The 25,953-nt window shown below is 39.8% G+C and overlaps 1 protein-coding gene across 1 annotated transcript in view; it reads right to left on the bottom strand.

Moving 5' to 3' along the window:
• LOC128739205 (nuclear receptor subfamily 2 group F member 1-B) overlaps positions 1–23,325 on the bottom strand; it is a 175,740-nt gene extending 152,415 nt beyond the window's left edge. The window contains exon 1 of the mRNA XM_053834640.1: positions 22,791–23,325. Within this exon, the coding sequence (XP_053690615.1) occupies positions 22,791–23,307 (517 nt within the window). The 5' untranslated portion in view covers positions 23,308–23,325. The remainder of the gene's footprint in view (positions 1–22,790) is intronic.
• Positions 23,326–25,953: the final 2,628 nt, after the last annotated feature.

Raw genomic sequence — 25,953 nt, 5'->3', positions numbered from 1 at the left:
CACACACACACACACACACACACACACACACACACACACACACACACACACACACACACACACACACACACACACACACACACACACACACACACACACACACAAATTGCAATAAATTCGCAAAATACTACCTAGTTTTAGCTCCAACTTTGTCAAACAAGAAAAAGTTATACAAGTTAAACAACTACAAAAAGAACTAAAATAGAAAAACTGATTTTAACGATTTTTAATAGGATTTTTCTATCTTTGCTGAAGAGATAGAAGGTTACTGTCTTCAGCAAAACTTCTTGTAATAATATGCTGTAAAACTTTGCAAAACACATCAATCTGTTATATTGAAAATGAAGAAAAATAAATTTTTTATTGCCCATTTAGGGGGATTAATCAAAATTTGAATTCCACTGGACGATAGAACTTTTAATTTTAAGAAACTCTTCCAAAGGTTCCATAAACCTAACACCAAGTTTTCGCGCTTAAAGCTAATGCGCACCAAAAAAGGTTCTGGACCAGTGTGTTGTGACCGGTTCATTGAGCTTTCGGTTGACCAATTGAGGGTTGAAATATAATTTTTAGTAGAAATCTTCGACAAAAATTTGCAAATTTTTTTTCCGATTTTGTCAGTTTCCCCATTTTGTCAGCCCAAAATTCAACATGGGGCTGACAAAATCTGAACATTACTGTATTTCTAGAAATTTTTGTTAGATAAAACGGGAATATTAAAGAAACAATAAAAAAAACAGTTCAAACAATTCAAACTAATTGTGTAAAAATAGATCCAGTTTCAAGTACAGTAGGATTTCGAATTTGGCAACAAATGCGTGTCGCCTATGTTGCCAAAATCGAAACCATGCCAAAATCGAGACCCTTTTTCGATATGAAAAAATTTAATGTAAATGCTTTAGAAATTGACTAAGTATCATTAATCAACGATTGCAACCATTTTATGTTTAAAAAGTCCGCTAAGTTATTGATATTCTACGCTAAGACGTAGTCCTACGGCAATAAAAATATTATTGTTCGAAACCACTAGGGATGGGAAAACTAGTAGTAGTAGTACTATTGTTAATGATTATGAATATTAATGTTGTTAATGAATGTTAAAGTAGTTAATGATTACTAATAGTTATCAGTTAGCGATAATATCACTAAGTATCAGTAAGGTTTCGCTGTTATTGATATTTACTGATATAGTTACGTTCTGCCCATAAATAGAAGACAGTCACATCTCACATCTGCAAAAACGTGCAACTACGAAAAACGCTGTTGAAGCGACGACAATTTTTTTTTAATATTGAATCGATTTTGGAAACAAATCGCCCAAATCGTCATAAAATAAACTTGAATGTACATAACAGAATACTTTTACAAGCAATTTGTTCACAAGTGACCTAAAATTTGTTCCAAAACTTAGAAAAACTGCCGAAGTTACTGATATGCGTTTATTTGTGCTTGAATAAGCTAGAATAAATGCATAACAGTCACAGCATGCCTTGATCCTTGCGTTGTCGGTGACTCGGCAGTATTTTCAAGATCACGTATCGTTTTTGTTTTGACGTGTTGTTTGTTTAACGTGCTCGTTCAGTTCAATTGTTCAAAATATCCTTTTTCAAAATCCAAATCTCTTCCTGGCATTTTCTCCTTTTTATTCTAATTTGTTATCTTGAGTTTATAGTGAGGTCGCATGATGGGATTTGTTTGACTCATGTCGCTTTCCTGTGTGTCCGGAACACTCCCAGAACGTGTCCGAATATGACCAATGTGATCCTGGACACTAGATGTGACAACAAATGAACTATTTCAAACTAGTTTTGCAATTTCGAGTACCGAGTTAGAGATGTCACATGTTGTATTTTAGAATTCAGAAACTGATCCCCGTAGAGGTATCTGGAACATTCACGGACATGTTTAGATGTGGCCAATGACGTCTTGAACACTTTATACGACTACCAATAGTCTAGATTTGCAAATCCGTGTATTTATAGGTGTCACATGATGGGTTTGTTATGATTCAAGGTGCTTCTATGTTCAAGTCCCATATATTCCGGAACTTGTTCCCACTTTAACTTCGAAATCGTACATCCGATCCAAATTCTCCTCAATAGTGTTCTAGGCCATAAAATCTTCCGTTTGGTAGTTGCTGCAGTCGAATCGGTCCAGGCATTTCCAAAAAACAGATGCTTATTGATATATTTTTACTACTGCGACTGTTATGCGTTTATTTGTAATATGGGACTGACATAGTTTGATATTTGTTTCAACATCTTGGGAACAAAGATAACTTTTTTGTTTGAAATATTGAAAGAACAATTAATTTAAAGATGATTCCCAGGTTTATCTCAAAAGTGGTGAAAAGTCAGATGGGACTGTTATGCAGTTATGGGCAGCGTTGTCCCGTTAGAAAAATTAGTAAGATTAAACTTATTGGTCGGTAGTTGCGTACGATAAACGTGGATGACACAATATATCGTAGTCAACGTCAGTAGCCTAAAGCCGGGGTAGCTCGTGATGATTCAAGCAGACGTCTCCATTTAACTCGAATTTTGGCCATTCGTCGTCAATTTCCCAGTCGTTTCAAAAGTGACAAATTACTTTCGAGGTGATCGTGCCATCTTGCACGTTGAGCCCCGTGTTTCTGGTGCCGGCGAGGTTGTTGAAGACAACTGTTTCCGTCGCACTGTCGTCCGGCATCCTTACGATGTGTCTGGCCCACCGTAGCCTACTGACTTTTGCCAAATGTACGATGGGATTCTCTCCTAGCAATGCCTGTAGCTCGTGATTCATTCGTTTCCGCCACTTTTCGCTTTCAGTATTCCTCAAATATCCGCAGTACCTTTTGTTCGGACACGGCAAGGGCGCATATATCCTTTGTGAGCAACCTTACAACTTCAAGTCCATAAAGAACTACTGACTTAATAAAAGATTTGTGCATTGTCAGCTTCGTACGAAAGCGTATGCTTCTTGATCGTAGCGTATAGCGAAGGGCAAAATAGGCTCGATTTCCCGTTTGAATGCGCCGCTGAATTTCCTTACTAATGTTGTCCGCGGTCACCAGCAATTCAAAATAGACGAATTCATCTACCACTTCTAGTTCGTCACCGTCAAGGGTTACTATCCGTGAGAGGCACGCGTTTGTTTCCTTGGAGCCTCTTCCTTTCATGTATATGATCTTTGGCGTATTTATTTTTAATCTGATCTTCCTAGACTACTGCTTTCAACCTGGCGTAGGTTGCTTCCACCGTCGCAAGGTTCCTAGCTATGATATCAGTCATCTTGTCACCTTGTCTCAACCCTCGCCGTGTTCATCCATGTGCCATTGCTGGTCTTGCTCGACTGTATCGTGTGATGCGTAGGCACGATGTGCTCCCAACATATCTGCTGGGTGGTAAAAATCTGGTCCGTAAAGCTCGCTTGGTAAATTACAAAATAAACTTACAATGAAGAACGCAGTTATATTACAATATCCTATTATATGCTTCAGTGCCCTGATGGGTAAAATTACTGATATTTGCTGATAGTTATCAGTAACGTACTGAAATTACTGATAGTTATCAGTAACGATTTTTAATGATAGTTCCCATCCCTAGAAACCACATAACTTTTTTTCACGAACATACTGAGGGCATCATTTCTTCGTCATTTAAAGCATGTATGCAGAAATTGATTGATATTTAAGCATATTTTTAGAAGCAAAATATCTTGTGTTGCCAAAAACGAATACTTTTGTTGCCAAAATCGAACCATGCCAAAATCGAAATCCAACTGTAAAATTTAAATCCAATTTTAAATCTAATTTCATGTCTAGGTTTAAAGTTAATGTTCAAGCCCATTTTAAACTCCAATTTAGCTCCAATTGCGAAACTATTTTCAAAATCAATTTCCAGTTTAATTTTAGGTCCGATTTCCAAGTCCAGCCCAATTCAAGTCCAATTTAAAATGCATTTTCAAATCCAATTTCAAGTTTAATATTCAGTTCAAATTCCTATCTGGATTAAAGTCTGATTGCGAGATTAAATTGAAATAAAACTTCAATCTGAAATAAATCTAAATGTCGCTCCGATTTCATGTCCAACTTTTGTTTAATTCGTATCCACTTTCACGTCCAATTTCAAGTTCAATTTATTTCCAATTTCCATTCTTGAAAGCTGTCTTTTAACTGACTTTTAACCTTTTGTTTTAGAATGGGTGGAAGTCTCTGGCACGAAGAATGATAAATTCGATGAAATTTCGATATATAGGCTAAAAACATACTATAAATTTGAAACTTAATGTTAAAATGATTACTTGTACAATTTTATCGAAATTTTTACCAGTGTTATGTCTATGTTTTCTGTGTTTAATATTACTTCAATATTGCTGGAATTTTATTGATTTATTTAATTAATATTTTTTGAAACGGTAGTTCTTTTACAATTGACGAAGGGACGGTAGAAGAAAGTACAGGAATCCCCCGAATAATGCGATGGGTGGTGCTGTACCCAGCGCGATATCTCAGCTGTCCATTAACCAATAAAAGTGATTTTTGGTAGTTGACTAGGTTATGCCAGATATTAACAATGTACCAAAAATCAACATTATTTATTAATGGATAACTAAGAAATCGCCGTGGGCGTACACCACCACCCACCGCCTTATTCGGGGGACTGCTGTAATGAAATTTAGAGTGAAGGAGAACGAGCGGAATTGCACGTCTTTTTTAGTAAAAGTTAAAATAATAGAATTAGGACCAACTTTATAAAAAATGAAGAAACACAATACGTGCATAGAGTGTAGTAAAAATTCAGGTCAAACGAAAACAATATTGAAGTAATAACTAAAATAAAACATAATTGAGATTGAAATAAAATAAACGGCATGGCGAATGACGAAGGTAATACAGTGCCAATCGAAAGCGTACTTCTGAAGTACTTATATTATTTATACTGAAAATTTCGTGTGAAAATGTTAAACGTAAAATTAGCAACTATGGTCAATGTCATACCATTCTGAATTTTTTTTCCGGAAGGCGGTTGCATTACTCACAAAACGTTTGCTTAAAAGCTTTCATGATTTCTACATAAGCGTCTTAATTTTTCTCTATAGTTAACAGCAACTGAAACAGTGCTTTTGGAACAAAATCCACGACCTCTAACTATCCTGCCGCGAAAGAACTATGATCGCTAAATTACACTTTGGACCGGTTTCGACTGATACCTATATGCCGCCGCCGCGCCGTTGCAGTATGCAGGCTAACAGGCTGGCAGGCAGGCGTTCAGTAACCCATTACCGCGATAGTAATCCGGACCACGGGCCCTCCGATAAGGCCGAAACCATAATTGGACAAGATCGGAACCCACTGACGTGTTCTCGCCCAGGGTTTACACCCCGTTCGGCCGGCCAGGCGAAGACCGTGAGCTATGCGGCTGTGCGCATACCACACCGTTCCGCAGCGTTCCGTGTCCGTGCGCTATGGTCAGTGATTAAATTACTTAATTATAATTAATATCGGTTTTTATAAATCAGCTTCGCGAACCGGTGCTGGAGTTCCCACCGGAGCCGGACCTGCCGGTCGGTGTCTATAATTTCGAACCGATAAGATAGCAGACTTCTCCGGATTTGTTCGCGCTCATTTTCTCGACGGACGAACGAACGAACGGACAGACGGATCGAGATCGTGCGGTGACTGACTGATTGACTTCAGTCTCAGATTCTATAGCTGCAGCCAGCGGTGCGGGGGCTCAAAATTCCGTGAAGTGCCGACGAGGATTTCTCGCGCCTCGCAGAAGGTGGCTGCCCAATGGTTCGCAAGTGTTGCATGTTTTGAATAAATTTAATACCTCTGCGCTATACAGGTTCAGTGGCCAGTTGAAGCCACAAACAACAGACAGACAGGCAGTCAGTCAGCTGCTCGGCTACTTTTCTGGACCTGCTGTTTGTACTAATGCTCCTGGCGACTAGGCCGGAACTGGCGGAACGGAAGAATCGAGGTGACGCGGGGATGCAACGGAGCGCACTCACCTGCAACGAGATAGCGTGCACACAAATCCGATGCACATCTTGTTGTCTGATTCGAAAAGGTAGCGACGGGAGACAGAGAGAAAATGAGAGGATCACTTGAAGTCGGTTCCGGTTAATAAATTCTAACATTACTGTCTTTCGCGATGAGTACTATGTACTGCTATGGCACAGCTAGAAGCACGGCTAGGCGTTATCTCATCTGTTTACTTCGGCCAAGTGTTTCCCGTTGTGCGATATGGGCAATTTCTAGGCATGCTCTAATATAGATAATGTGGCCGGGTGCTGCACCGCATTTCGCACATGCAGTTGGCAATTATATTCGTGATATATGGAGCTGTGATTAGCATAGATATGCTGTGGGTACGGAGCAGACGAAGCCCACATACAGGTCTGGTGATCGAAATAATTGTCGGACCAGGTACCCCAACTGGAACGCGATCGATCTGAATCGTTGAACTTGCAACGGGAACGCCAACGGTTACGCCGACGATGTTAGCTAGGAGCTCCGGCAGTGGGTAATTTGCGGCAGCAGCGCTGTGAATCTTCGACAGCACCGAAAGGGCACGATCCAATCCGAGGGGCTTATCGCCAGCTGTTTTTCTTCTCGGATTTCTTCGAGGAGGAACAAACCGAAACCAAACAAGCAGGAGATAACGACTGCCTGTTACGTTTTTCCCCGTCGTTGTCGTCGCCATATTGCTTTAAACTTTTGCGTTATCTCGCCGCACGAATGTGCTCCGAGTTCCAATAAAACTGCTGCTCCGGGATCGATTCGGCTGTCGTGTTTACGAAATCTTTGCTTTAATTACCGGCTGCTCTTATCGGTTCAAAGTACATATACGCGGTTGATTCCGAAAAATGTGGTAAAAAACAAGTAACCCAAAATAGCTACAGTTGCATCTTCTTGTATCAAACGGAGCAGAGCTTGCACGGAGAGATGGCGTGGCTAAAGAACTGAACCAGGATTAAAATGTAGCAGAATCTTCTTGCAGAAGTTTCTACTAAACAATCAATCTTTTTCATAATGGCCGAATGACATAACTGAAATCAGCAATCGCACCCTTTCTATCGGCTGACGGGCCCAGGGCTTCACGCCATTGACCTCTGACCAGTTCGGTTGGTCCGACTGTACATTAGATTGCACTGACAAGTCACTCACTGCTTGTCACGCAATGCTCAAGGCGGCGGCGGCGGCGCCTATTTTACCACAACGATTGTCACCCGGCAAATACATAAATGGCCGTTTGTTTAGTGTAATCATATCCAAACAAGCCAGTTGAGCACGGCTTCTTGGTCAGGCTTTGCCTACGGTACCCAAAGGGTGATAATAATGATGATGGTCATTTATATTATTAGAATAGGTAAAAAGGTTCGGGCGTCAATCGCGAAGAACAAAAACTAGTTATTATAAAACCAGTTAAATAAGAGGTCTTTTCCGGCTCGGCTACTGTACACAGTCAGCCAGGCAGCATCCAACCGACACATTTATACACACATACGGGTTGAGATTAATTGATGCCCGGTGACATTTGACCAAATTCCGCTCGATTCACTCCTTTCGGAGCGGGTTTTTATTTCTAGGACGAACCGGTTCATCACTCATCCGGAATTTTTTTTTTCTACTTTTAGCTAGGTGCAACTTTTAGTCCGGAGACAATTACCCCTCTCGTCTGTTGGTTGAATGGATGGCGCCGCGCGGGTCGTACCAGAGCAACAGAGAGGTGCAACAGTTCAAGATCAGGCACCGGAAGAAAGTGAAAGAGGGTTTACCGGGGATGACTTGCTGCACAGCCTCCAGCATCGGGAGCGGCAAAAGGGGTGCTTAGGATCGGTGCAATAGTGAGGTGTCAAATGTCACTAAAGTGTTTGCTTTTCTTTGAAAAAAAAGTTTGTTATTTATATGTGCGTGCGTACGTTACTGTGTGCGCAATGATGCTTATCGCTTAATTGAAGGATGTTTTTCAGTTGCCATTTTCGATCCCTCTGCTGTTGATCTATGCCCACTAGCTGCTATGGGTTTAAATCGGAAAAGGGATTGAGCTGTTGTTGGTTATTATTTGATTGTAATGACTGGTGCTCATTGTTCTGGGGATAATTGTGAAGTTGATTGGATAATAAGCGATTGACTGTAATGGTAGTTTTGTGGCTGACTGTAAATAGGTACAAGTGCGACGTGAGATTCAAACATCTCGGACGCTTGAAAATAGCAAAATGTTTTTATAAGTTACCCTAGCCTTTTTCACTGAACTTTGAGAATAGGTGAAATATTCTCTTAGACTCTAGTCATGTTATGAAATTCATAACAGTAGAATTTATGCGGGCTATACTGCCGCTACTCACATAATAGTCTCATTTATATGGGAAACTTCATATAAAATGGAAATGTTATGCGAGTAGCGGCAATGTATTAAATTTGTATGAAATCGATACTACAACACTGTCCTGAATATGTACAATTCATGATTAGTATTTTGTAATAGGTTCGGTCCGATTAGCTCTTTTTATTAGGAATAGATTCAAAAGCTTCATGAGTCATGAAGAATCATGACTAATTTTTCAAGAAGAGTTCTACTTGTGTTGAAAACAAAACTAATAAAAAAATATTTATGAACTAATAAATTACAGGCTTGACGGATTTTTCTTACTTTTTCCGACCCCTCGCTAAAACAGGTCTGATGAAATTTTAGGGTAGTTAGCAAAGTGTAGTTAATTTTACAGACATAAAGGTAACATCAAAATACAGTTGTATTTTAAGTATGTATCGTGTAAAATAAATGAGTAATAACTATATTTTTAGACTCACATCTCATTTTCATACACAAAACGATGTTTACGCACATAGCCAATGTGCCTCAGTTAGTGTATTAGTGTAATATACATTTTCCATGCGCTACTGTGACCGTGTGTTCGTTGCATCTGTCAAACAACCACGTGTTTTTGAAAAATCAAGTGTGTGCTTGTTATTGCCGAAGTGTTTTTCTAAGTTTTTTTTCCGGCCTTGTAAGTTGGTTTTTGAAAAATTGCTCGATTGAACAACCTAATAACGCCAAAATAACGTGTTTACAAGTGTGAATGGCTAAGAAAGGAAAATGGTACTTTTTTGCTTAGCATCATGATGGAAAAGCACTTCCCAGGGTCTTTTCCGATTGACACTGAAATAGGTCAGGAACTAACTGAAGTAACGCCTAGATCTGTCGAGTCTAGGACAGAAGCTCAGTTACTAGCTAGCTCCATATTTAGTGAATCGAATGTCGATTGGGCAATTGACTCTTACCAGCCGTTTAAATCCCCAGGAATGGATGGAATTGTGCCAATCATGCTTCAAAAGAGTAAGCAGCTTGTCGTTCCCCTCATCTCCGAAGATTGTCGCGGTAGCTTATTACTAAACGATATACCTAACAGTTGGAGGAAAACGAGAGCAATTTTCATACCAAAAAATGGAAGGCGTGATAAGACACTTCCAAAGTCATTCAGGCCAATTAGTTTAACTTCCATATTTCTGAAAGTAATGGAAAAATTAATTGATCATCAAATCAAAACAAAGGATCTAATTACTAATCCTCTAAGTAAATTTCAATTTGCTTATCAAAATAACAAATCTACAATAGACGAACTACACAGATTGGTGGGGAAAATTAAAAGCTCTCTATTGCAACTAAAGAAATCGTACTAGCAGCCTTTCTTGATATTGAAGGAGCATTTGACAACACTTCACATTATTCAATTGAAAAGGCAATGAGAAAGCACGGAGCTAATCACAATATAATCAGTTGGATTCAAGCCATGCTTGCTGGTCGAGAAATTACTGCCCAGCTTGGAGGTATGTCCCAAATAAGGAAAACAACTAAAGGTTGTCCTCAAGGTGGGATACTTTCGCCCTTACTGTGGTCGCTAGTCGTTGACGATCTGCTCAATAGCCTGACTGACAAAGGCTTTGAATTTGATAATGTGATATCCAATAGAATGCAGTCTGCATTAAATTTCACAGTTAAATGGTGCAGACAGAAAGGCCTAATTATAAATGCCTCCAAAACAACAATCATTCCTTTTACACGCAAGAGAAAATACACCATTTCGAAATTACAACTCGGTGGTACAGAGATACAAATGTCCAAAATAGTAAAGCATTTGGGAACAATATTTGGACCAAAAACTGAACTGGAATGCACATATATAACAGGTTATAAATAAGGCTACTAGTTCTCTATGGGTGTGAAACCGAGCCATTGGTAAGAACTGGGGTCTTAGACCTAGTATGATACACTGGATGTACCCAACGATAATTAGACCAAGGGTAACCTAGGCCTCGCTAGTATGGTGGCCCAAAATATCAGAAAAGTCAACGCAAACTAAGCTCGACAAGCTACAAAGACACTTCTTCCACTTTACCAGATGCTGCAATTGGAAGCGAAAAAAGTGCCCTACCCAAGCAACCAAAAGTTCGAATTTCACTTAAGGAACGAACTTGCAAGTTCATATTTGGTTCAAATTTAGTTCCGCAGAACTTTCTTGCTGAACAACCAGACACTACATTTGTAAATCGAACTTCATTCTCAATAAAGTATTGATAATATCTGCAGCAACTTGAAAGTTTAATATGCAACTTGGAAGTAACTAAGAGTTCGGATAATGGTGCCTAAAGAAGGTTAATAAGCTTTATGTCTATGGATCTATAGCTTCCTAAGCAGCTTTACCTGTAATTCATCGAACCTCAAAGCTGCCTTGAGTTCGCTGCATAGAGCGCTAAGCAGCTTCTAAAGAAACTTTGTCAAAAATTTATAAAACAGCACTTTAGATTTTATTTTTGTACATCGAGTAAACTCGATGCAAATCGCATATTCCAGCAACGGAGCAGTGGTATGCATCTAAGTCGCCGAAAGGGAGTACTCGAGTTCAAATCCCCGAGATTTTTGGTAGGTGGTGTGTGGTATAAAAAATAGTCGATTATTCTTCTGTTGATCTTACATTAAATAAAATAATTGACATTGGTTATCATTATTAACCGAAATTAAATGTGCCCTTAGTTTAAATTGGAAAATGTCATGAATCTACAAAACAGGAAGAAGGGGGAAAATTCTCCCAATCTTTTTTTATTTTTAAGATTATTGGAGTTTCTTTTGAGTTGAACAGTGTTCTATATAGCGACTTAAGTGAACTTTTCGCGAACATTCTAGTTCTGTTAGAAGTTGCTTTGTATTCCCTTCGAAAGTTTAATAATTAAATACGAACTTGAAAGTACGGTTAATTATTTAAAAATTAAGCTGAATAGGGTTCTATTCATGATCGTGTCGTTGGCTAATTAAGCCAAAAAAACCCTTTTGTCGGAACTTTACGTTACTTGGGTTCCTTTCATATATTTGGTCTCCGACGCACCTATTTTAATTCAATCCTCTTCAGTTCCTTCATCATATCTAGCCAATTTCCTGATGTAAAGAAAAAATCAAAAATTATTTCAATAAACAACAACATCCGATAGGTATTTTGAGCACTTTATCTAATGTTTGTTAAAATTATAAATTACCTAATACGTCGTCCATAACAATATGCTCAATGACCATCAATCGGGTTACCGACCAAAACACAGTGCCAAATGCCAATACGGCTATGTTAGAAGGTTTTGACGATACGGAAATGGTTTTGGGTAATGATAAGCCCGTCGTGTTAATACTTTTGGACTACTCAAAGCTTTCGACACTAGTTCTCATAAAATTATATGTAAAAAGCTTAATCAAAATTTCCATTTCTCGAACCACACCACATACTTTATACAGTCGTACTTAAAAGGACGACCAGAAGTTGTTTGGAACAATAAAAAATATTCGTCATTCGTTTCCATTTCATCGGGCGTACCACAAGGTTCTATTCTTGGACCTAATTGTTTTTGATGCACAGTAACGATTCGCCCAGCATCCTCAAGAGTTGTAGCATTCATCTCTTTGCTGACGGCGGTAAACTAATTTCGCTTGTTCAGAACTTTTCGTATCTCAAGCCGCTGCGAAAATTAATTAAGACTTAGCCTGCGTGCACGAATGGTCTTCTAATTACATGTTGTGTATTATCCTTAATGCATGCTACTTTCATCAGCAACTTTAGAGCTATTCATAGAACGAAACCCACTTTAAAACTTAACAACAAAGTAATCGAATTTCAAAACGCAAGCTGCTAGCCTTGGAATAACCATTTAAGAAAATTTCTCCTTCGACAAACATATTTTGCGACAGTGAAGAGAAATATTTACTGGTCTAAGGGCCCTAAACTTAACTTTTCTATTTCCTTAATGTGGATACCAAGATTAAATTATGGATTAAATTATGGATGGATACCAAGATTAAAAGTTCACTATTTCTCTACTTTGCAGCGTGCAACTTTCGCTTATTCGACGTGCTTTTTCACTTTTCTCTGCTTTTCTGCTCTTTCGAGGCTACGGGTTGCGCCTAATGAATGCGTTCGCTATGTTTTTAACCGAAGTAGATTCTCCAGTGTTTCCCACTTACAACATCGACTTATCGGTTGTCCTTTCGATAAATTTGCACACGAATGTGTTTGTTTCTTTTCAGTTTTGGTAACACAAAACAACCAGGCTATTTGCTAAATAAGTTGAAAGCTTTTAGAAGCAATCGATTGAGAAAATACAAACTGCCGCGCTTCCATACTTCAAAGTATGGAAAATTCTTTATTAGATGCGTGACCAGTGCTGTAAGCAATTGACATTCCTACGTGAAGGTGAACACAAAACGCATTCAGCGCATACAGTTTTAGCATTCCTTTATCTGTCAGTCCTTGGACTTGACTACTGGCCTGCTGACAGTGCACTGTGGTCCAGAAAGCCAAATTAGGTGGAAAAAATTGTTTACTCAGTAGTCGTTGATTTTAGACTATTTACGTCTTAGCAACAAAATCTTGATTTAAGATGGCGCTTTTTTTGGCATGAGCTATTTTAGGGTGACCCTTAAATTAACCAAGATCCAGAAATTATCTTCAAAACGAAACAAGATAGAGCGATATTCACTGCAGCAATTTCATAGTTTGAAATATTTTGAGTAATATTGTAGAAGACAAAATCCTTCTATCTCGAACCGTTTCCATATTAGGGCGATTTTCCTGAGTCAAGTTAGGGTGACCCTGCTATTTTGCGATTTTTCTCCATAACTTTTTTATTTTGCATTTCTCGCAAAACCCTTCTTCAGATGACTTTTGAAGCTCAATAAGACGCAACTTTTGGTGAAAAAAGAAATTGGCTATCTATTTTACTTCTACACTTATATTAAATTTTATGATAAAAATAGGCCGTTTTCAAATATTAGTATCTCAGAAAGGTGCAAGCAGAATTAAAATTGATTGATTGCGTTTGAAAGATCGTGATTTTTTGCGCATAATATCAAAAAATTGGAGAGTGGATTTTTTTCTATCTCAAATAAATCAACTTTGAATATGTGTGGTTTTAACATATTTAAGTATATAAAAGTAAACGAGTTGCGCCATAACTCCGGAAGGCCTTGACTGTTCTTGATTAAACTTAGCGTACATGTTTCTTGACATAAGTAAATCAGTACAGGGGGTTGATAAAAGCGGGGTGGTCGCTGAAAATGGGAGCGGGAGGTACAAATAAGTAAAAGTGGCTGCGATCATCTTGCATTAAGGGGCGAACCAGCCACAGACTGAAAACCTCTCAAATATAGAATAATAATAATAATAATAATAATATCTTGCATTTGGTCTGTTAGAAGTTGTACAAGTGGCTGGGAGATAAGATGAAGAGCGTGTGAAAAGATGGGAGGGTCACAACTACGGAAGTAGAACAATATAAGGAAGACTTTATGTCTCTTTCATTATCTTCGGAGAGACGTACGCGTTGCTGTAGACAAAAGGGCCGCTGACCGAGAAGAGCTAATCAAGGAAAGCGGTAGATATGTCTAAATTAGGAAAAAAGCTTTGTTTTTTGTATTATGAGAATTTGCAAACTGAAACGTAGTGTTGTGAAGACCGCATTCGCGTCATGACTTCTAACGAACACATATGCATGATCGTTTCTTTCGGATTTCTTTGCTGATATTCTCATGCACTGCGACAAGTTTTTGCCATAGTGTATTTAGTTATCACCTCCCAGTTGGCCTCGAGGTATGATGCTGGTCTAATAAGCCAGCCGTCATATGTTCGAATTCCGACTGGGAGAGGCTGTTAGAGTCAACAGGATCGTAGCAACTGGCCCTGCAATTGTCCTGCACTCTAACAGCTGGCTGCAAAGTCTGTCGTATAAAAAAACAGAAGGTCAAGTTTCGATAACGGAATGTAGCACCTAGGCTTTGCAATGCTTTGCTATTTAGTTATCAGCTACGGTCGTTGCTTACGCTCGTCATTGCAACCCAGTAGTTGATACCTATCATCGCTCGCATTGGCCCGCACACTTACCCGCCTGTGTAAGCGAGGGTGTAAAATGAAGAAGAAAAGTAAAATCCGTATCCATACATCCTAGTGTGCCGCTCGTGCTCACGACCTATGTACAGCTCGTGAGCTTTGGATTCGCGGGCGGGATGTGTAGAAAGTTAATATGAGGCTGTACACTCGCGAGTGTGCAGGTAGCAGAATGTATATCGGAGACGAATGAATCTAATGATTTAAAGTCTCCGTTAACAAATAAAAAACGAACGAACGCAGAATGTATGCACACAGTGCCAGCAGTTGTTTGGCGTAGGCTTGCGTCAGTGGAGTACGCTTTGGATGCTATGCTTTTCACACACGCTCGCCTGTGATTTTTAACCTTAACGAAAACAAATGTACAAGTGGCTGAAAGACAAAAGAATGGTGGCCTCTGACGAAAGGGGAGGTGAGAATCACGGAAATCCCCGTCGCGGGTAGAAAACTATTTAAACTTCTCATTCGGTAGTTCCACTCCATGATACTATGAAACACATATGATTTCATTACTTTGTCTACCATTCCCTCTGTTTATTGGAAAGTCTACCGTTTTTAATGTCTAACCTCATTATAAAGTTCAAGTCAACAAACATGAGGTTAAGTTTATACATTCTCTTTTAGATTTGGACCACTCACACAACTTATAACGGTTTAAATGCAATATAATTACAGCCACTTTTACTTATTTGTACCTCCCGCTCCCATTTTCAGCGACCACCCCGCTTTTGTCAACCCCCTGTACTGATTTACTTATGTCAAGAAACATGTACGCTAAGTTTAATCAAGAACAGTCAAGGCCTTCCGGAGTTATGGCGCAACTCGTTTACTTTTATATACTTAAATATGTTAAAACCACACATATTCAAAGTTGATTTATTTGAGATAGAAAAAAATCCACTCTCCAATTTTTTGATATTATGCGCAAAAAATCACGATCTTTCAAACGCAATCAACCGATTTTAATTCTGCTTGCACCTTTCTGAGATACTAATATTTGAAAACGGCCTATTTTTATCATAAAATTTAATATAAGTGTAGAAGTAAAATAGATAGCCAATTTCTTTTTTCACCAAAAGTTGCGTCTTATTGAGCTTCAAAAGTCATCTGTAGAAGTGTTTTGCGAGAAATGTAAAATAAAAAAGTTATGGAAAAAAATCGCAAAATAGCAGGGTCACCCTAACTTGACTCAGGAAAATCGCCCTAATATGGAAACGGTTCGAGATAGAAGGATTTTGTCTTCTACAATATTACTCAAAATATTTCAAGCTATGAAATTGCTGCAGTGAATATCGCTCTATCTTGTTTCGTTTTGAAGATAATTTCTGGATCTTGGTTAATTTAAGGGTCACCCTAAAATAGCTCATGCCAAAAAAAGCGCCATCCTAAATCAAGATTTTGTTGCTAAGACGTAAATAGTCTAAAATCAACGACTACTGAGTAAACAATTTTTTCCACCTAATTTGACTTTCTGGACCATAGTGCAGTGTTTGTCTTTTTCAGTTTTCTACCCTTCAAAACCCTTTATTCGTGAACTGCAGTGCTGAATGATCAGTCAGTTAGTCAGACAGTTTTCTTTCTATTGACTGATATTTTAGAGCTCCTTATTAAAATCTACCAAAACCTGGCTGAAGAAAAACTAATTAAAACTTCGGAGCAATGTTATAATTTCATTTACCGCTGTGAGCATTTCAAAACGAATTAATGATTCACATTTAATTTCACGCACTATTGTTGATAATGAATAAATGTATAGAATAACACGAACATAAACGCAAGTGATTAGCTCGAATCGTTGGCTACAGGTTGACAGTGCTGAGTTCCTTTCATCTGCATTAGAAAGTGCAAAGAATGAGCAGAATATTTCATCAATTCAGGCGTATTCCATAAATTGAATATGAGATGTGCTTAGAAACTGGGCGTGATAGAGAGGAATTTAGTCCCCAATGACCTAAACATGAAAAGATCTTTAATAACATTTAAGAGGAGATGTGTTGAGTACTTCAACTAAACAAAATAAATTAGTGAATTTTGAGAGCTAAAATAAATTGAAATGTAAATCGTCGCGCTACTTTTGAGTTTAAAAATACATATGTAACAATTGTAGAAAGACGAATGTCTTATGTTACTGCTTAATAATAAATGAAAAATACGCCGTCGTACGAAGCTGACAATGTACAAATCCCTTATTAGGTCGGTAGTTCCTCACAGACTTGAAGTCGTGATGCTAGGACCGACGCACCCTTGCCATTTTTGAGCGGAAGGTACTGCGGACGATATTTGGCAGAGTACAAACTGAAAGCCAAAAGTAGGGGAGACGTATGAATCACGATCTACAGGCACTGTTTGGAGAGATTCCCATTGTACATCTGGCAAAAGTCGGTAGGCTACGGTAGCCGGACACGTCGTAAGAATGCCGAACGACAGTGTGACGAAAACAGTTCTCTTCATAAACCCCACCACCAGGTACCAGGAACAGAGGGGTTCAATGTGCTCGACCAGGACGAAAGTGAATTATGCGACTTCTGAGACGACTGGGAAATTGGCGACGAGTGGCCCAACCCGAACAGGAGCGAAGAGCGAAATAATATAAAAACAATATCAAACTGTGTTATAATGGTATATTTTGTTATTGAATAGATGTGGAGATACATTGATAACACATTTTGTTATTGAGTAGTTATTTAAAACAGTGGTTGTAAGATGAGTTTATTAACTGATTTTGTTATAATATCTTATTTTGGTCTTAAAATGACATTCGATATATTTCATAAAATTTTATTTTATTGATTAAAGAGATTTTAAATTATAAATATTTTATAAAATGATTTTTTAATATCTCATATGCTACTGCATTTGTTATTCAGTACCTTAATAATATTAAAATATGTTATTCTAAACCCTGAATACAGTCATGTTATTGCTTTGTTATTCAAATAACACAAGTAGTTATTCTTTTGGAGTAAAATTTTGATATTATTTTTTGTTATTTTACCAACTATGTCAGCCAAAACAAGACCAAATTTTAGTATGAGTTATTCGATTTCCAATAACACATTTTGATATTATTTTGCTCTTGGCTCCTGCTCGGGAAGATCCAGTTGAATGGAGACGTCTGCTTGAAATAGCACAAGCCATCCCAACTCTTTGCTGCTGAGGACGATGACGACATGAATTTGCATAGTCGATATTTTCGAATTGATATTTCATTTGCGAAACAATTTGAAAAGTTTTGTTCTAGCTACATATACACCTAATGATTATATTTATCTTTAACCATTTCCAAAATATCTATATTTTATTGTGAAATATATAGAGGAATTGTCACTAATGAACAATATAAACGAGTGAGAACCTAGATGAAAGCCTTGAGGAACGTCAGAGGAGGTTCGGAATTCAGTCGAACATCATTTTAAAAAATCAGGCTGCGCGATTTTTTTCATTATAAAGTACATATTTAGTTGCGCTTATAGGTACGGTTTAAAATTTCTTGTACTTTAAAACCTCGATATAAAGCTTTTTTTTTATTTTCGTTACGTTATAATGAAGGTAAGACGAAATTTATTCCCATTTAAACGAAATTGATTACAAATGAAAACGGAACCTTTCAAACCGTTATCTTTCAAATTGTATGATGATTAGTCTTGTAGTTTGAAAGATACATTAAGAAATGCGAGTAAGCGAAGTATAACCAGGCCAACCGAATAGGAATGAAACCCAGATAACACAAGATCGTAATAGAAACTCTACATTAAGTCTTATACACATCAGTTTTATATTGGAATTACTCAATGAAAGGGTATATCAAAGTAAAATGAACAATAAGTTATTTTGCAAAAAACTGCATCAAACACTTTCTATATTCATACATTTACAGTCGTTAATAGAATTAATTACAAATCCCTTATTAGATCGGTAGTTCCTCATAGACTTGAAGTCGTGATGCTAGGACCGACGCACCCTTGCCATTTTTGAGCGGAAGGTACTGCGGACGATATTTGGCAGAGTACAAACTGAAAGCCAAGAGTGGGGGAGGCGTGTGAATCACGATCTACAGGCACTGTTTGGAGAGATTCCCATTGTACATCTGGCAAAAGTCGGTAGGCTACGGTGGCCGGACACGTCGTTAGAATGCCGAACGACAGTGTGACGGAAACAGTTCTCTTCATAAACCCCACCTGTACCAGGAACAGAGGGGCTCAATGTGCTCGACCAGGTCAAAAGTGAATTATGCGATTTCTGAGACGACTGGGAAATTGGCGACGAGTGGTCCAAGATCCAGTTGAATGGAGACGTCTGCTTGAAACAGCACGAGCCATCCCGACGTCGCTGCTGACGACGATGACGAAATGAATTTGCATAGTCGATATTTTCGAATTGATCAATTAAAAAAAATATGCATTTGCGAAACAATTTGAAAAGTTTTGTTCTAGCTGCATGTACACCTAATGGTTGTATTTATCTTTAACCATTTCCAAAATATCTATATTTTATTGTGAAATATATAGAGGAATTGTCACTAATGAGCAATATAAACGAATGAGAACCTAGATGAAAGCCTTGAGGAACGTCAGAGGAGGTTCGGAATTCAGTCGAACATCATGATTTTTTAAATCAGGCTAAGCGATTGTTTTCATTAAAAAGTACATATTTAATTGCGCTTAAAATTTCTTATACTTTAAAACCTCGATATAAAGCTTTTTTTTATTTTCGTTACGTTATAATGAAGCTAAGGTGAAATTTATTCCTATTTAAACGAAATTGATTACAAATGAAAACGGAACCTTTCAAACCGTTATCTTTCAAATTGTATGATGATTAGTCTTGTAGTTTGAAAGATACATTAAGAAATGCGAGGAATCGAAGTATAACCGGGTCAACCGAATAAGAATGAAACCCAGATAACACAAGATCGTAATAGAAACTCTACATTAAGTCTTATACACATCAGTTTTACATTGGAATCGCTCAATGAAAGGGTATATCAAAGTAAAATGAACAATAAGTTATTTTGCAAACAAAAAACTGCACCAAACACTTTCTATATTAATACATTTACAGTTGTTAATAGTGTCTTGTCTAATAATGGTTATGTGATACTTCGAACTCTCAGGGATGCACGCATTTCATTTTAACGAAACGTTAGGCTGTTGTTAGTTAAGGATACATCCCTTTGTTTTATCCACAAATAAGTGAAAATTTTACGCACCCATCATGGAAAATGTGTCGAATAGACTATAAATTGAGTTTGTGCTTTCTCTACTTTTAATCCCAATATGAACAATTTTCGAGAGATTTTTCACTTATTTATTTTAGTCTTATCATTATATTTCACTCTCAATGTTTAAGGTGAAATTAGTCGTCATCGATTCAGCCAATTTCAAAAGCAGTTTATTTGTTTGAAACAAAAATTCTGTTCATGAAAATATATTTGAACTGTTCAGATTCGCAAGAAGAATGCAGTATTTACAATTTGACGAACAAAACTCCGTTTTTGGGATCAAAAACTGCTTCCAAAATTGGGCATTCCGACGAAAAGTTGATGACTGCTAATTTCCCGTTAATCTGAATTCTTCAATCATGATACTAATGATTAAGTTCAACAAACCACAGATGCCGTTGGCTACGTTACTGTCACTTTCATAATCTCGATGTGTTTAAAGGGGTTTACCAATAGGAATGATACAGTGTAGACAGGATGTCCACGGTAAAATTGCAACACTCTCAAATTACTATAACTTTTGAACCGTTGGGCAAAATTAATGGAAATTTTGCATGGAGAAAGTTTAAAGTGCATTGTTTACACTGTGTGAGTCTTTTTATCAGGTGTGCAAAATAGCCAGACTCCGGGGAACCAGTATTTCACTGCAAAGGATAAGTTTGATGTTCCAGAGAACCTCCGAAAACTAAAGATGTCGAAGTTTGGCAAAAAATTCTTGATTTGGCAAGTAATTTGTTCACGTGGACAGTGGAGCACGCCTCTCGTGACCACAGAAACCATAAATGAACGGGTGTATTTGAAACAAACGCGATTTCTTCCTCGTCGGAAGTCTCCTTCTGAAGGATTTGTCTTCATGCCATTACGCAAAGGCCGTGCTGGTGTGGCATAAGGCAAACAATGTCGCTTTCGTGCCGAAAGATCATAACCTCTCAAATACACCGGTGCTCGAGCCACTCGGCCATTCGAGAAATACTGGGCTATTTTGAAGCAGAATCTTCTGAAACATCCTAAAGCAGTCAAAACAGTGGTTGAAGCTTTGATGATCCATTTCGCTATGAATATTTTCACTTTTACACAACAATTCTAAATTGTACAAGCACTTTCACTATCAAAAAGATTCGAAAAAGAGTATTTTGTGCAAAATACCATCGTCACGGAGCACCATTTCGCCTTGCTATACATTGAAGTCAACAATTATTGAAAGTGAATATTCTTTCCACTATATTAAGCCATTTTCAGGACTACTCACTGACCGTAGTGAAGAAAATGTTACTGCTCTTTCAAAGAAACATTACAATTTTATTTCACGCTATTCTCGAGAGCTGGAACTTTCCATAATAACAAGCTGACGTGTCTTGCGATTGAACCTTTGTGAACCTTGCAACCTGCATCGTGTGCTTTTGGACTGGGCCTTAGAATCAAGGGAACCGAAGCCGATTTTCTACTGGTTGAATTGTATATGTAAACGAATAGAATTGTTAGCATGGTGGCATCACAGGTCCGTAGGTTCTTAAATAAAAAAAGAAGGTACGATAGTAACCCATGGTATCGCGACATATTAACCAGCGTTTTTTCCAACAAGACGGTGCAACATGCCATACTACGGCCGTAGTAATGGACTTATCGCGTGTAAAGTTCACCTTATTGGCTTTATTGACTGTATACTAGCCGAAAAAATGAGTAATGTAGATCATATTTTCTGATTAACAAAAATTTTAGTATATCTTCAAGTCCATAACTGTCCACACTGAAGAAAATTACAAGTAGTAATATATTAGTAACAAATACGCGGTTCTGTTAAGAACTGGAACGGAATTTATGTCTATCAAATGATTTAATCCCAGTTAGTAATCGATTCCATAATAATGGAAGAGATCACTAGATTGCAATATCCTTCTTAACATAAGTACGAGGATTTTTCAACAAATAGCAACACATTTTCTACTATCAACATCACATTTGCATATCAATTTATCAAAGTCTACTCGTACCTCTTTCATAAAACACATTCAGTATAAGATCGAAGAAAAATGATTTTCCATAAATTTTCCAAACATAAAAAAAACGAAACAAATACGAACCTGTAAAAACCGTTCCCTATCACCCTCGACAAAGGCAACGTGGGGAACGAAAAAAAAAACGAGAGGCCCTCTAAATAAAATCATAACAATTACGCACAGCCTTTCCCATTGCACTGCAAACGGTTTTCTCCGATCGTCCCGAAATGCAGAATGACGACGACGACGACGACGAAACCGTCGGTTGGCCGACCGGCAGGCCGGGTCCACTAGCAGGAATCCCTCCCAGGGCAGAAGAATGCATCGGGTACCCTCGAGGAACAAGATCGAGCAACGAAGAGAAGCAAAATATTACGAATAAAAAACCTGCAGCAATAATAAGAGCAGCAGTAACAACGCAAGCAAACGGGCAGGAAAAAAAAGTGCACACACGAACGAAGCGCGCGCCCTTTGGCCCTTTCTCTCCCGGTCACCCGATAAGATGCGCACCGCACGGCAAGAGAGTGCTGTGTACACGGTGTGTAAGGACTACAAAGGCAAAAGTCAAATCTCCCGGATCCCATCCGGGCATCGACGGCCCGCCGCCGGTGCAGGGGCAGCGAAGAAAAATTGCTTTTTTATGCTTATTTGTTTTGATTAATTGTGTCTCAAATCGGGACTGAATGGTCCCCACGATGGCCGAGAACCACATCCACTGGACCATAATGTTCCGATTTGCCAGCAACAATAACATGACGAATCAGAGTGGAAACGGCAGAGTCCCGAAAGTGTCCCCCCGTTTTTATCTTGGAAGACGACCGAGGATTACGCGGTTCTCGAGCGAGGGGAGAAGCAATCCTACAATAATCATAATTTTATTAAGTCCACGTCCGGTGCGATGGTGGGTTGTGCCGAGGTTAGGCGGGAGCCTGCCTTTTGGGAAATGCTGATAGCAATCTCGCAGATTGAGTCCCACGGTTTAAGGGATAAGCCCTCGTCGTCGTCTTCATCGTCATCGTCGGCGGTTCGCGTGTAGAACATATGTAAGTCTGGTCCGGAGAAACGATTCCGCACGTTTGGTGGAATTTATGCGGCGGATTCGCCAACCGGATGGCAGACATGAAAATTTTATGAGAATCCACCTTTTACGAATGGCACGGACTTACCTTCACATGTGAATTGTCCGTAGTGTTTGCCGGAACTTTTATCGCCACAGACGACACATTCGATGTTTTGATTTTTGATGTCCTGTTGGCTTCCGTTCTGAGAGTTCATACTCTGAGATCCCGGAGTGGTGCTTTGCTGCAATGACAAGAACTCCTTCTTCTCGACGGAAGAGTGTTGAGAAACCGCTAAACTGCTAGCGTTGTGCTGCGATCCGGTACCGGATACCGAGGACGATATGAAATCTTTCTTGTCTACCGAAGTGTTGGATTGCATTGACGAAACGTTCGACGGAGCGCTACCGCCGAGGGTTGTGATGTCCTCGCTGGTGCTGGACACTGGAAGGTGCGATCCAAGTGAGGTTGGATCTCGCCAAGCACCGTGCGGCGGTGGAGGCACCAGAGCCATCCCCCGGGGGAATCCCAGCTCTAGGGCACCGATTTCCGATCCCTGACCGCGCGGATTGTAGAACCCGGTCGCCGTCGAAGGCGACGGGCACAGGACACCGCCTCCGTACATGCTGAGGGAGTTGTGTGTTATAATATTGCCACCGGTTTTGGCCCCACAATCGGGGCCTACGCTATCGAGAAAAATTTTTCCTGATTAAATCAGCAAAGTTCGCACGAAATCGGTCCGCGTATTGATTGCCTGTCCCGAAATTCACTCTCGTTTTGCACGAAGTTAGAACAGAGACGTTAAACAAATCAAAACACAAACTAAACCAGAGCCTCCTCTTATCACAAACACATCATATTTTCTTCCAACAGTGCAATTTTGCTGTTCAACCCGTACACAGTGGCACCAGATTCTTTTTGTTTCCCAACGAGTTTTTCCACTCAGTTATTTCAATTCGAAATTACTGTTTGATCACTACCGAATCACGTGAGTATATCTGTTGGTCACCAAAATCACGAAATGTTTCCTAATGAAATATTTCCCATTCACTCGCGATCGTAGTAGGCCAGGGCGGTCTCACACACGTACGCGTTCGGATCAAGCAGTGTCACGGTTGGTGTCACGATTGATTATAATCCGCAGTCACCGGAGAGCACAGAAAAGTCACGAAAAAATCGTTTCGCAATAGGTCGTTGCTGATAAGCCGTCGCCGCAGGCCAGTATAAGATTGCGGATGCGTCATACAGTAGAAAGTACCATTCACTCTCTTGTCTGCCGTCGCACGAATCTCAAAAAATCACGGACTACAAAAAAGCGCACACAGACAGCACCGCGTACAGCTACCACTATTCAAAAGGCCTTCTTGTGCCTGACTGCCTAGAACAGTCAGTGCAAAAGGTACGCGACCCGACCCGACTCGACTCGACCTGTTTACCCCACTCTCACTCATACCCTAGCGTACCGAGAGCAGCGCAGCCTCATACTACACACGTTCGCCCTGTCTCGTTCGGGCGCACACACAGACCGGCTGACTGACTGACTGACTGACAATGCTTTGCACGGCTGGTCAGACTGCTGTGTGTTGGCATGCTTACGACGACCGACCAAATCCCAGCAGGCCCTGGGAGATCGTACACAAAAGAGATGGCTGTCTGCCGCAAAGTACGGAAGTGACCCAGTGCAAGAGAGAGAAAGAACAACCAACTGTTATACACATATCGCTATAGAGACTCACCGCAGACTGCTGTTACTTCGAATTACACGAATGAGAGATGAAAAGTGTATGGCACAGTCTCCTCAAGCAACGGTTTCCAATGATGAGAGAGTTAGACACGAGAAACTCGCACTGGGTGGAAGGCCGGGAAGGAGGAGAACAGTCAAACAGCCACGGTCGAGGTTGTGCTCTCGCACACAGAGCACAAAAAATTCGCCCCAGCCCTCTCCCACCTCCGACAGAGGCACGACCTCTGACAAACAATTCAACAGATGTGTTTGTGTGCGTACCAGCCGAAACCACGCCCATCGCTGCATACCGCTTTGATATTGGTCTCACAGCAAAACTGTTATACACCCGATATAAGTGTAACTGTTCGAAAACTTAGGCCACAACGATCTGTCCCGTTCTCTCGGCTCTCTGTCTAGCAAAAAGATTAAAGGAGAAGTGATATGTTTACAACCTTCTTCCCCACCCATACAGCAATGCTGCCGGGAAATGGTCAGAAGAGTGGGAAAGCAAAGGCTGGGCGCAGCAAAAAAGGACCTCGTATAGAAAAATCAGTTACCATTCTGTTGCCCAACGGGATAGGACTTTCTGGTTTGGTGGGGTGTTGAGGGCAAAATTCCGTCAAATCGAATTATAATCGAGTCGTCACTTGGCCAGCCTTTGGACTTTTGTGTTGAACTTGCTAGCGCTGGAACGCCTGGTCCTCAATTCCCCTCGGCAATCCGCTGCTGCTGCTGCTGCTGCTGGAGGGTCCTTTTGCACAGAAAAAGTTTGCAACGGCTTTATCGATTAACTGCCCGTTCCCGGTTGGGCTTTCGGGGCGGTGAATGATAACAGGCGGATTTTCTGCGTACTGATTTCTAGTGGTATCTGTGTCGGGAAGAAATTTAGGTTGGTGTGAGTCGACAGTTGGCGGGCGTGTTTGTCGTGACTGACAGACGAGTGAAAGGTTTTGCTCCATCACGGGCATCCGTCCAACGGTCAACGTTCCGGAACCGGATTATGGCATCCTTTTGCTTTCCTTCGCGCGCCCCTCAAACCAGGCGAAAAAAAGGAATCCTTTCATTCTCGGTCCGATTGCGTCCGGCAGAGGACGACGACGACGGTTCGCGGTAACCGTTGAATGGTCGAGAATGGACGATGTTTGATGGCTTGCGCGCGCGGGAAAAAAACCTAGTTTAAACGTTTTGTGTGCTCAGCGTTGGCCTGGCTGATGGTAGTCCTATTTCCCGAGCTCCCGATTGCGCTTCCTCTTTTGTCGGAAAGTTTAGAAGATTATCTGTTGACCGGACGAACTGACCGCCGGCCGCTGGCCGCCGTTAGTCGTACCGCCAGTTGCTCCGCAAAAAAAAATCCACCAACCGGACCAACTTCAGTGCGCTGCAATTTTTATCCCCGCTCACATGGGTTGTTCATGCTGCTTTGCTGTTATGATTCGCATTGTGCTCGAAATCTGGTTTAATTGTGCGCTTGCTTTCAATTTTTGCCTAACGGAAGATTTTTTTTCGAACTTGCAACAGTTTTGGTTGAAGGTTGAAATCTGGCAC

Source organism: Sabethes cyaneus, chromosome 3 (assembly GCF_943734655.1).
Source record: "Sabethes cyaneus chromosome 3, idSabCyanKW18_F2, whole genome shotgun sequence".
Lineage (NCBI taxonomy): Eukaryota > Metazoa > Arthropoda > Insecta > Diptera > Culicidae > Sabethes > Sabethes cyaneus.
The sequence above is the reverse complement of the archived record's forward strand: the minus strand, read 5'-3'. Positions and strand labels throughout refer to the sequence as shown.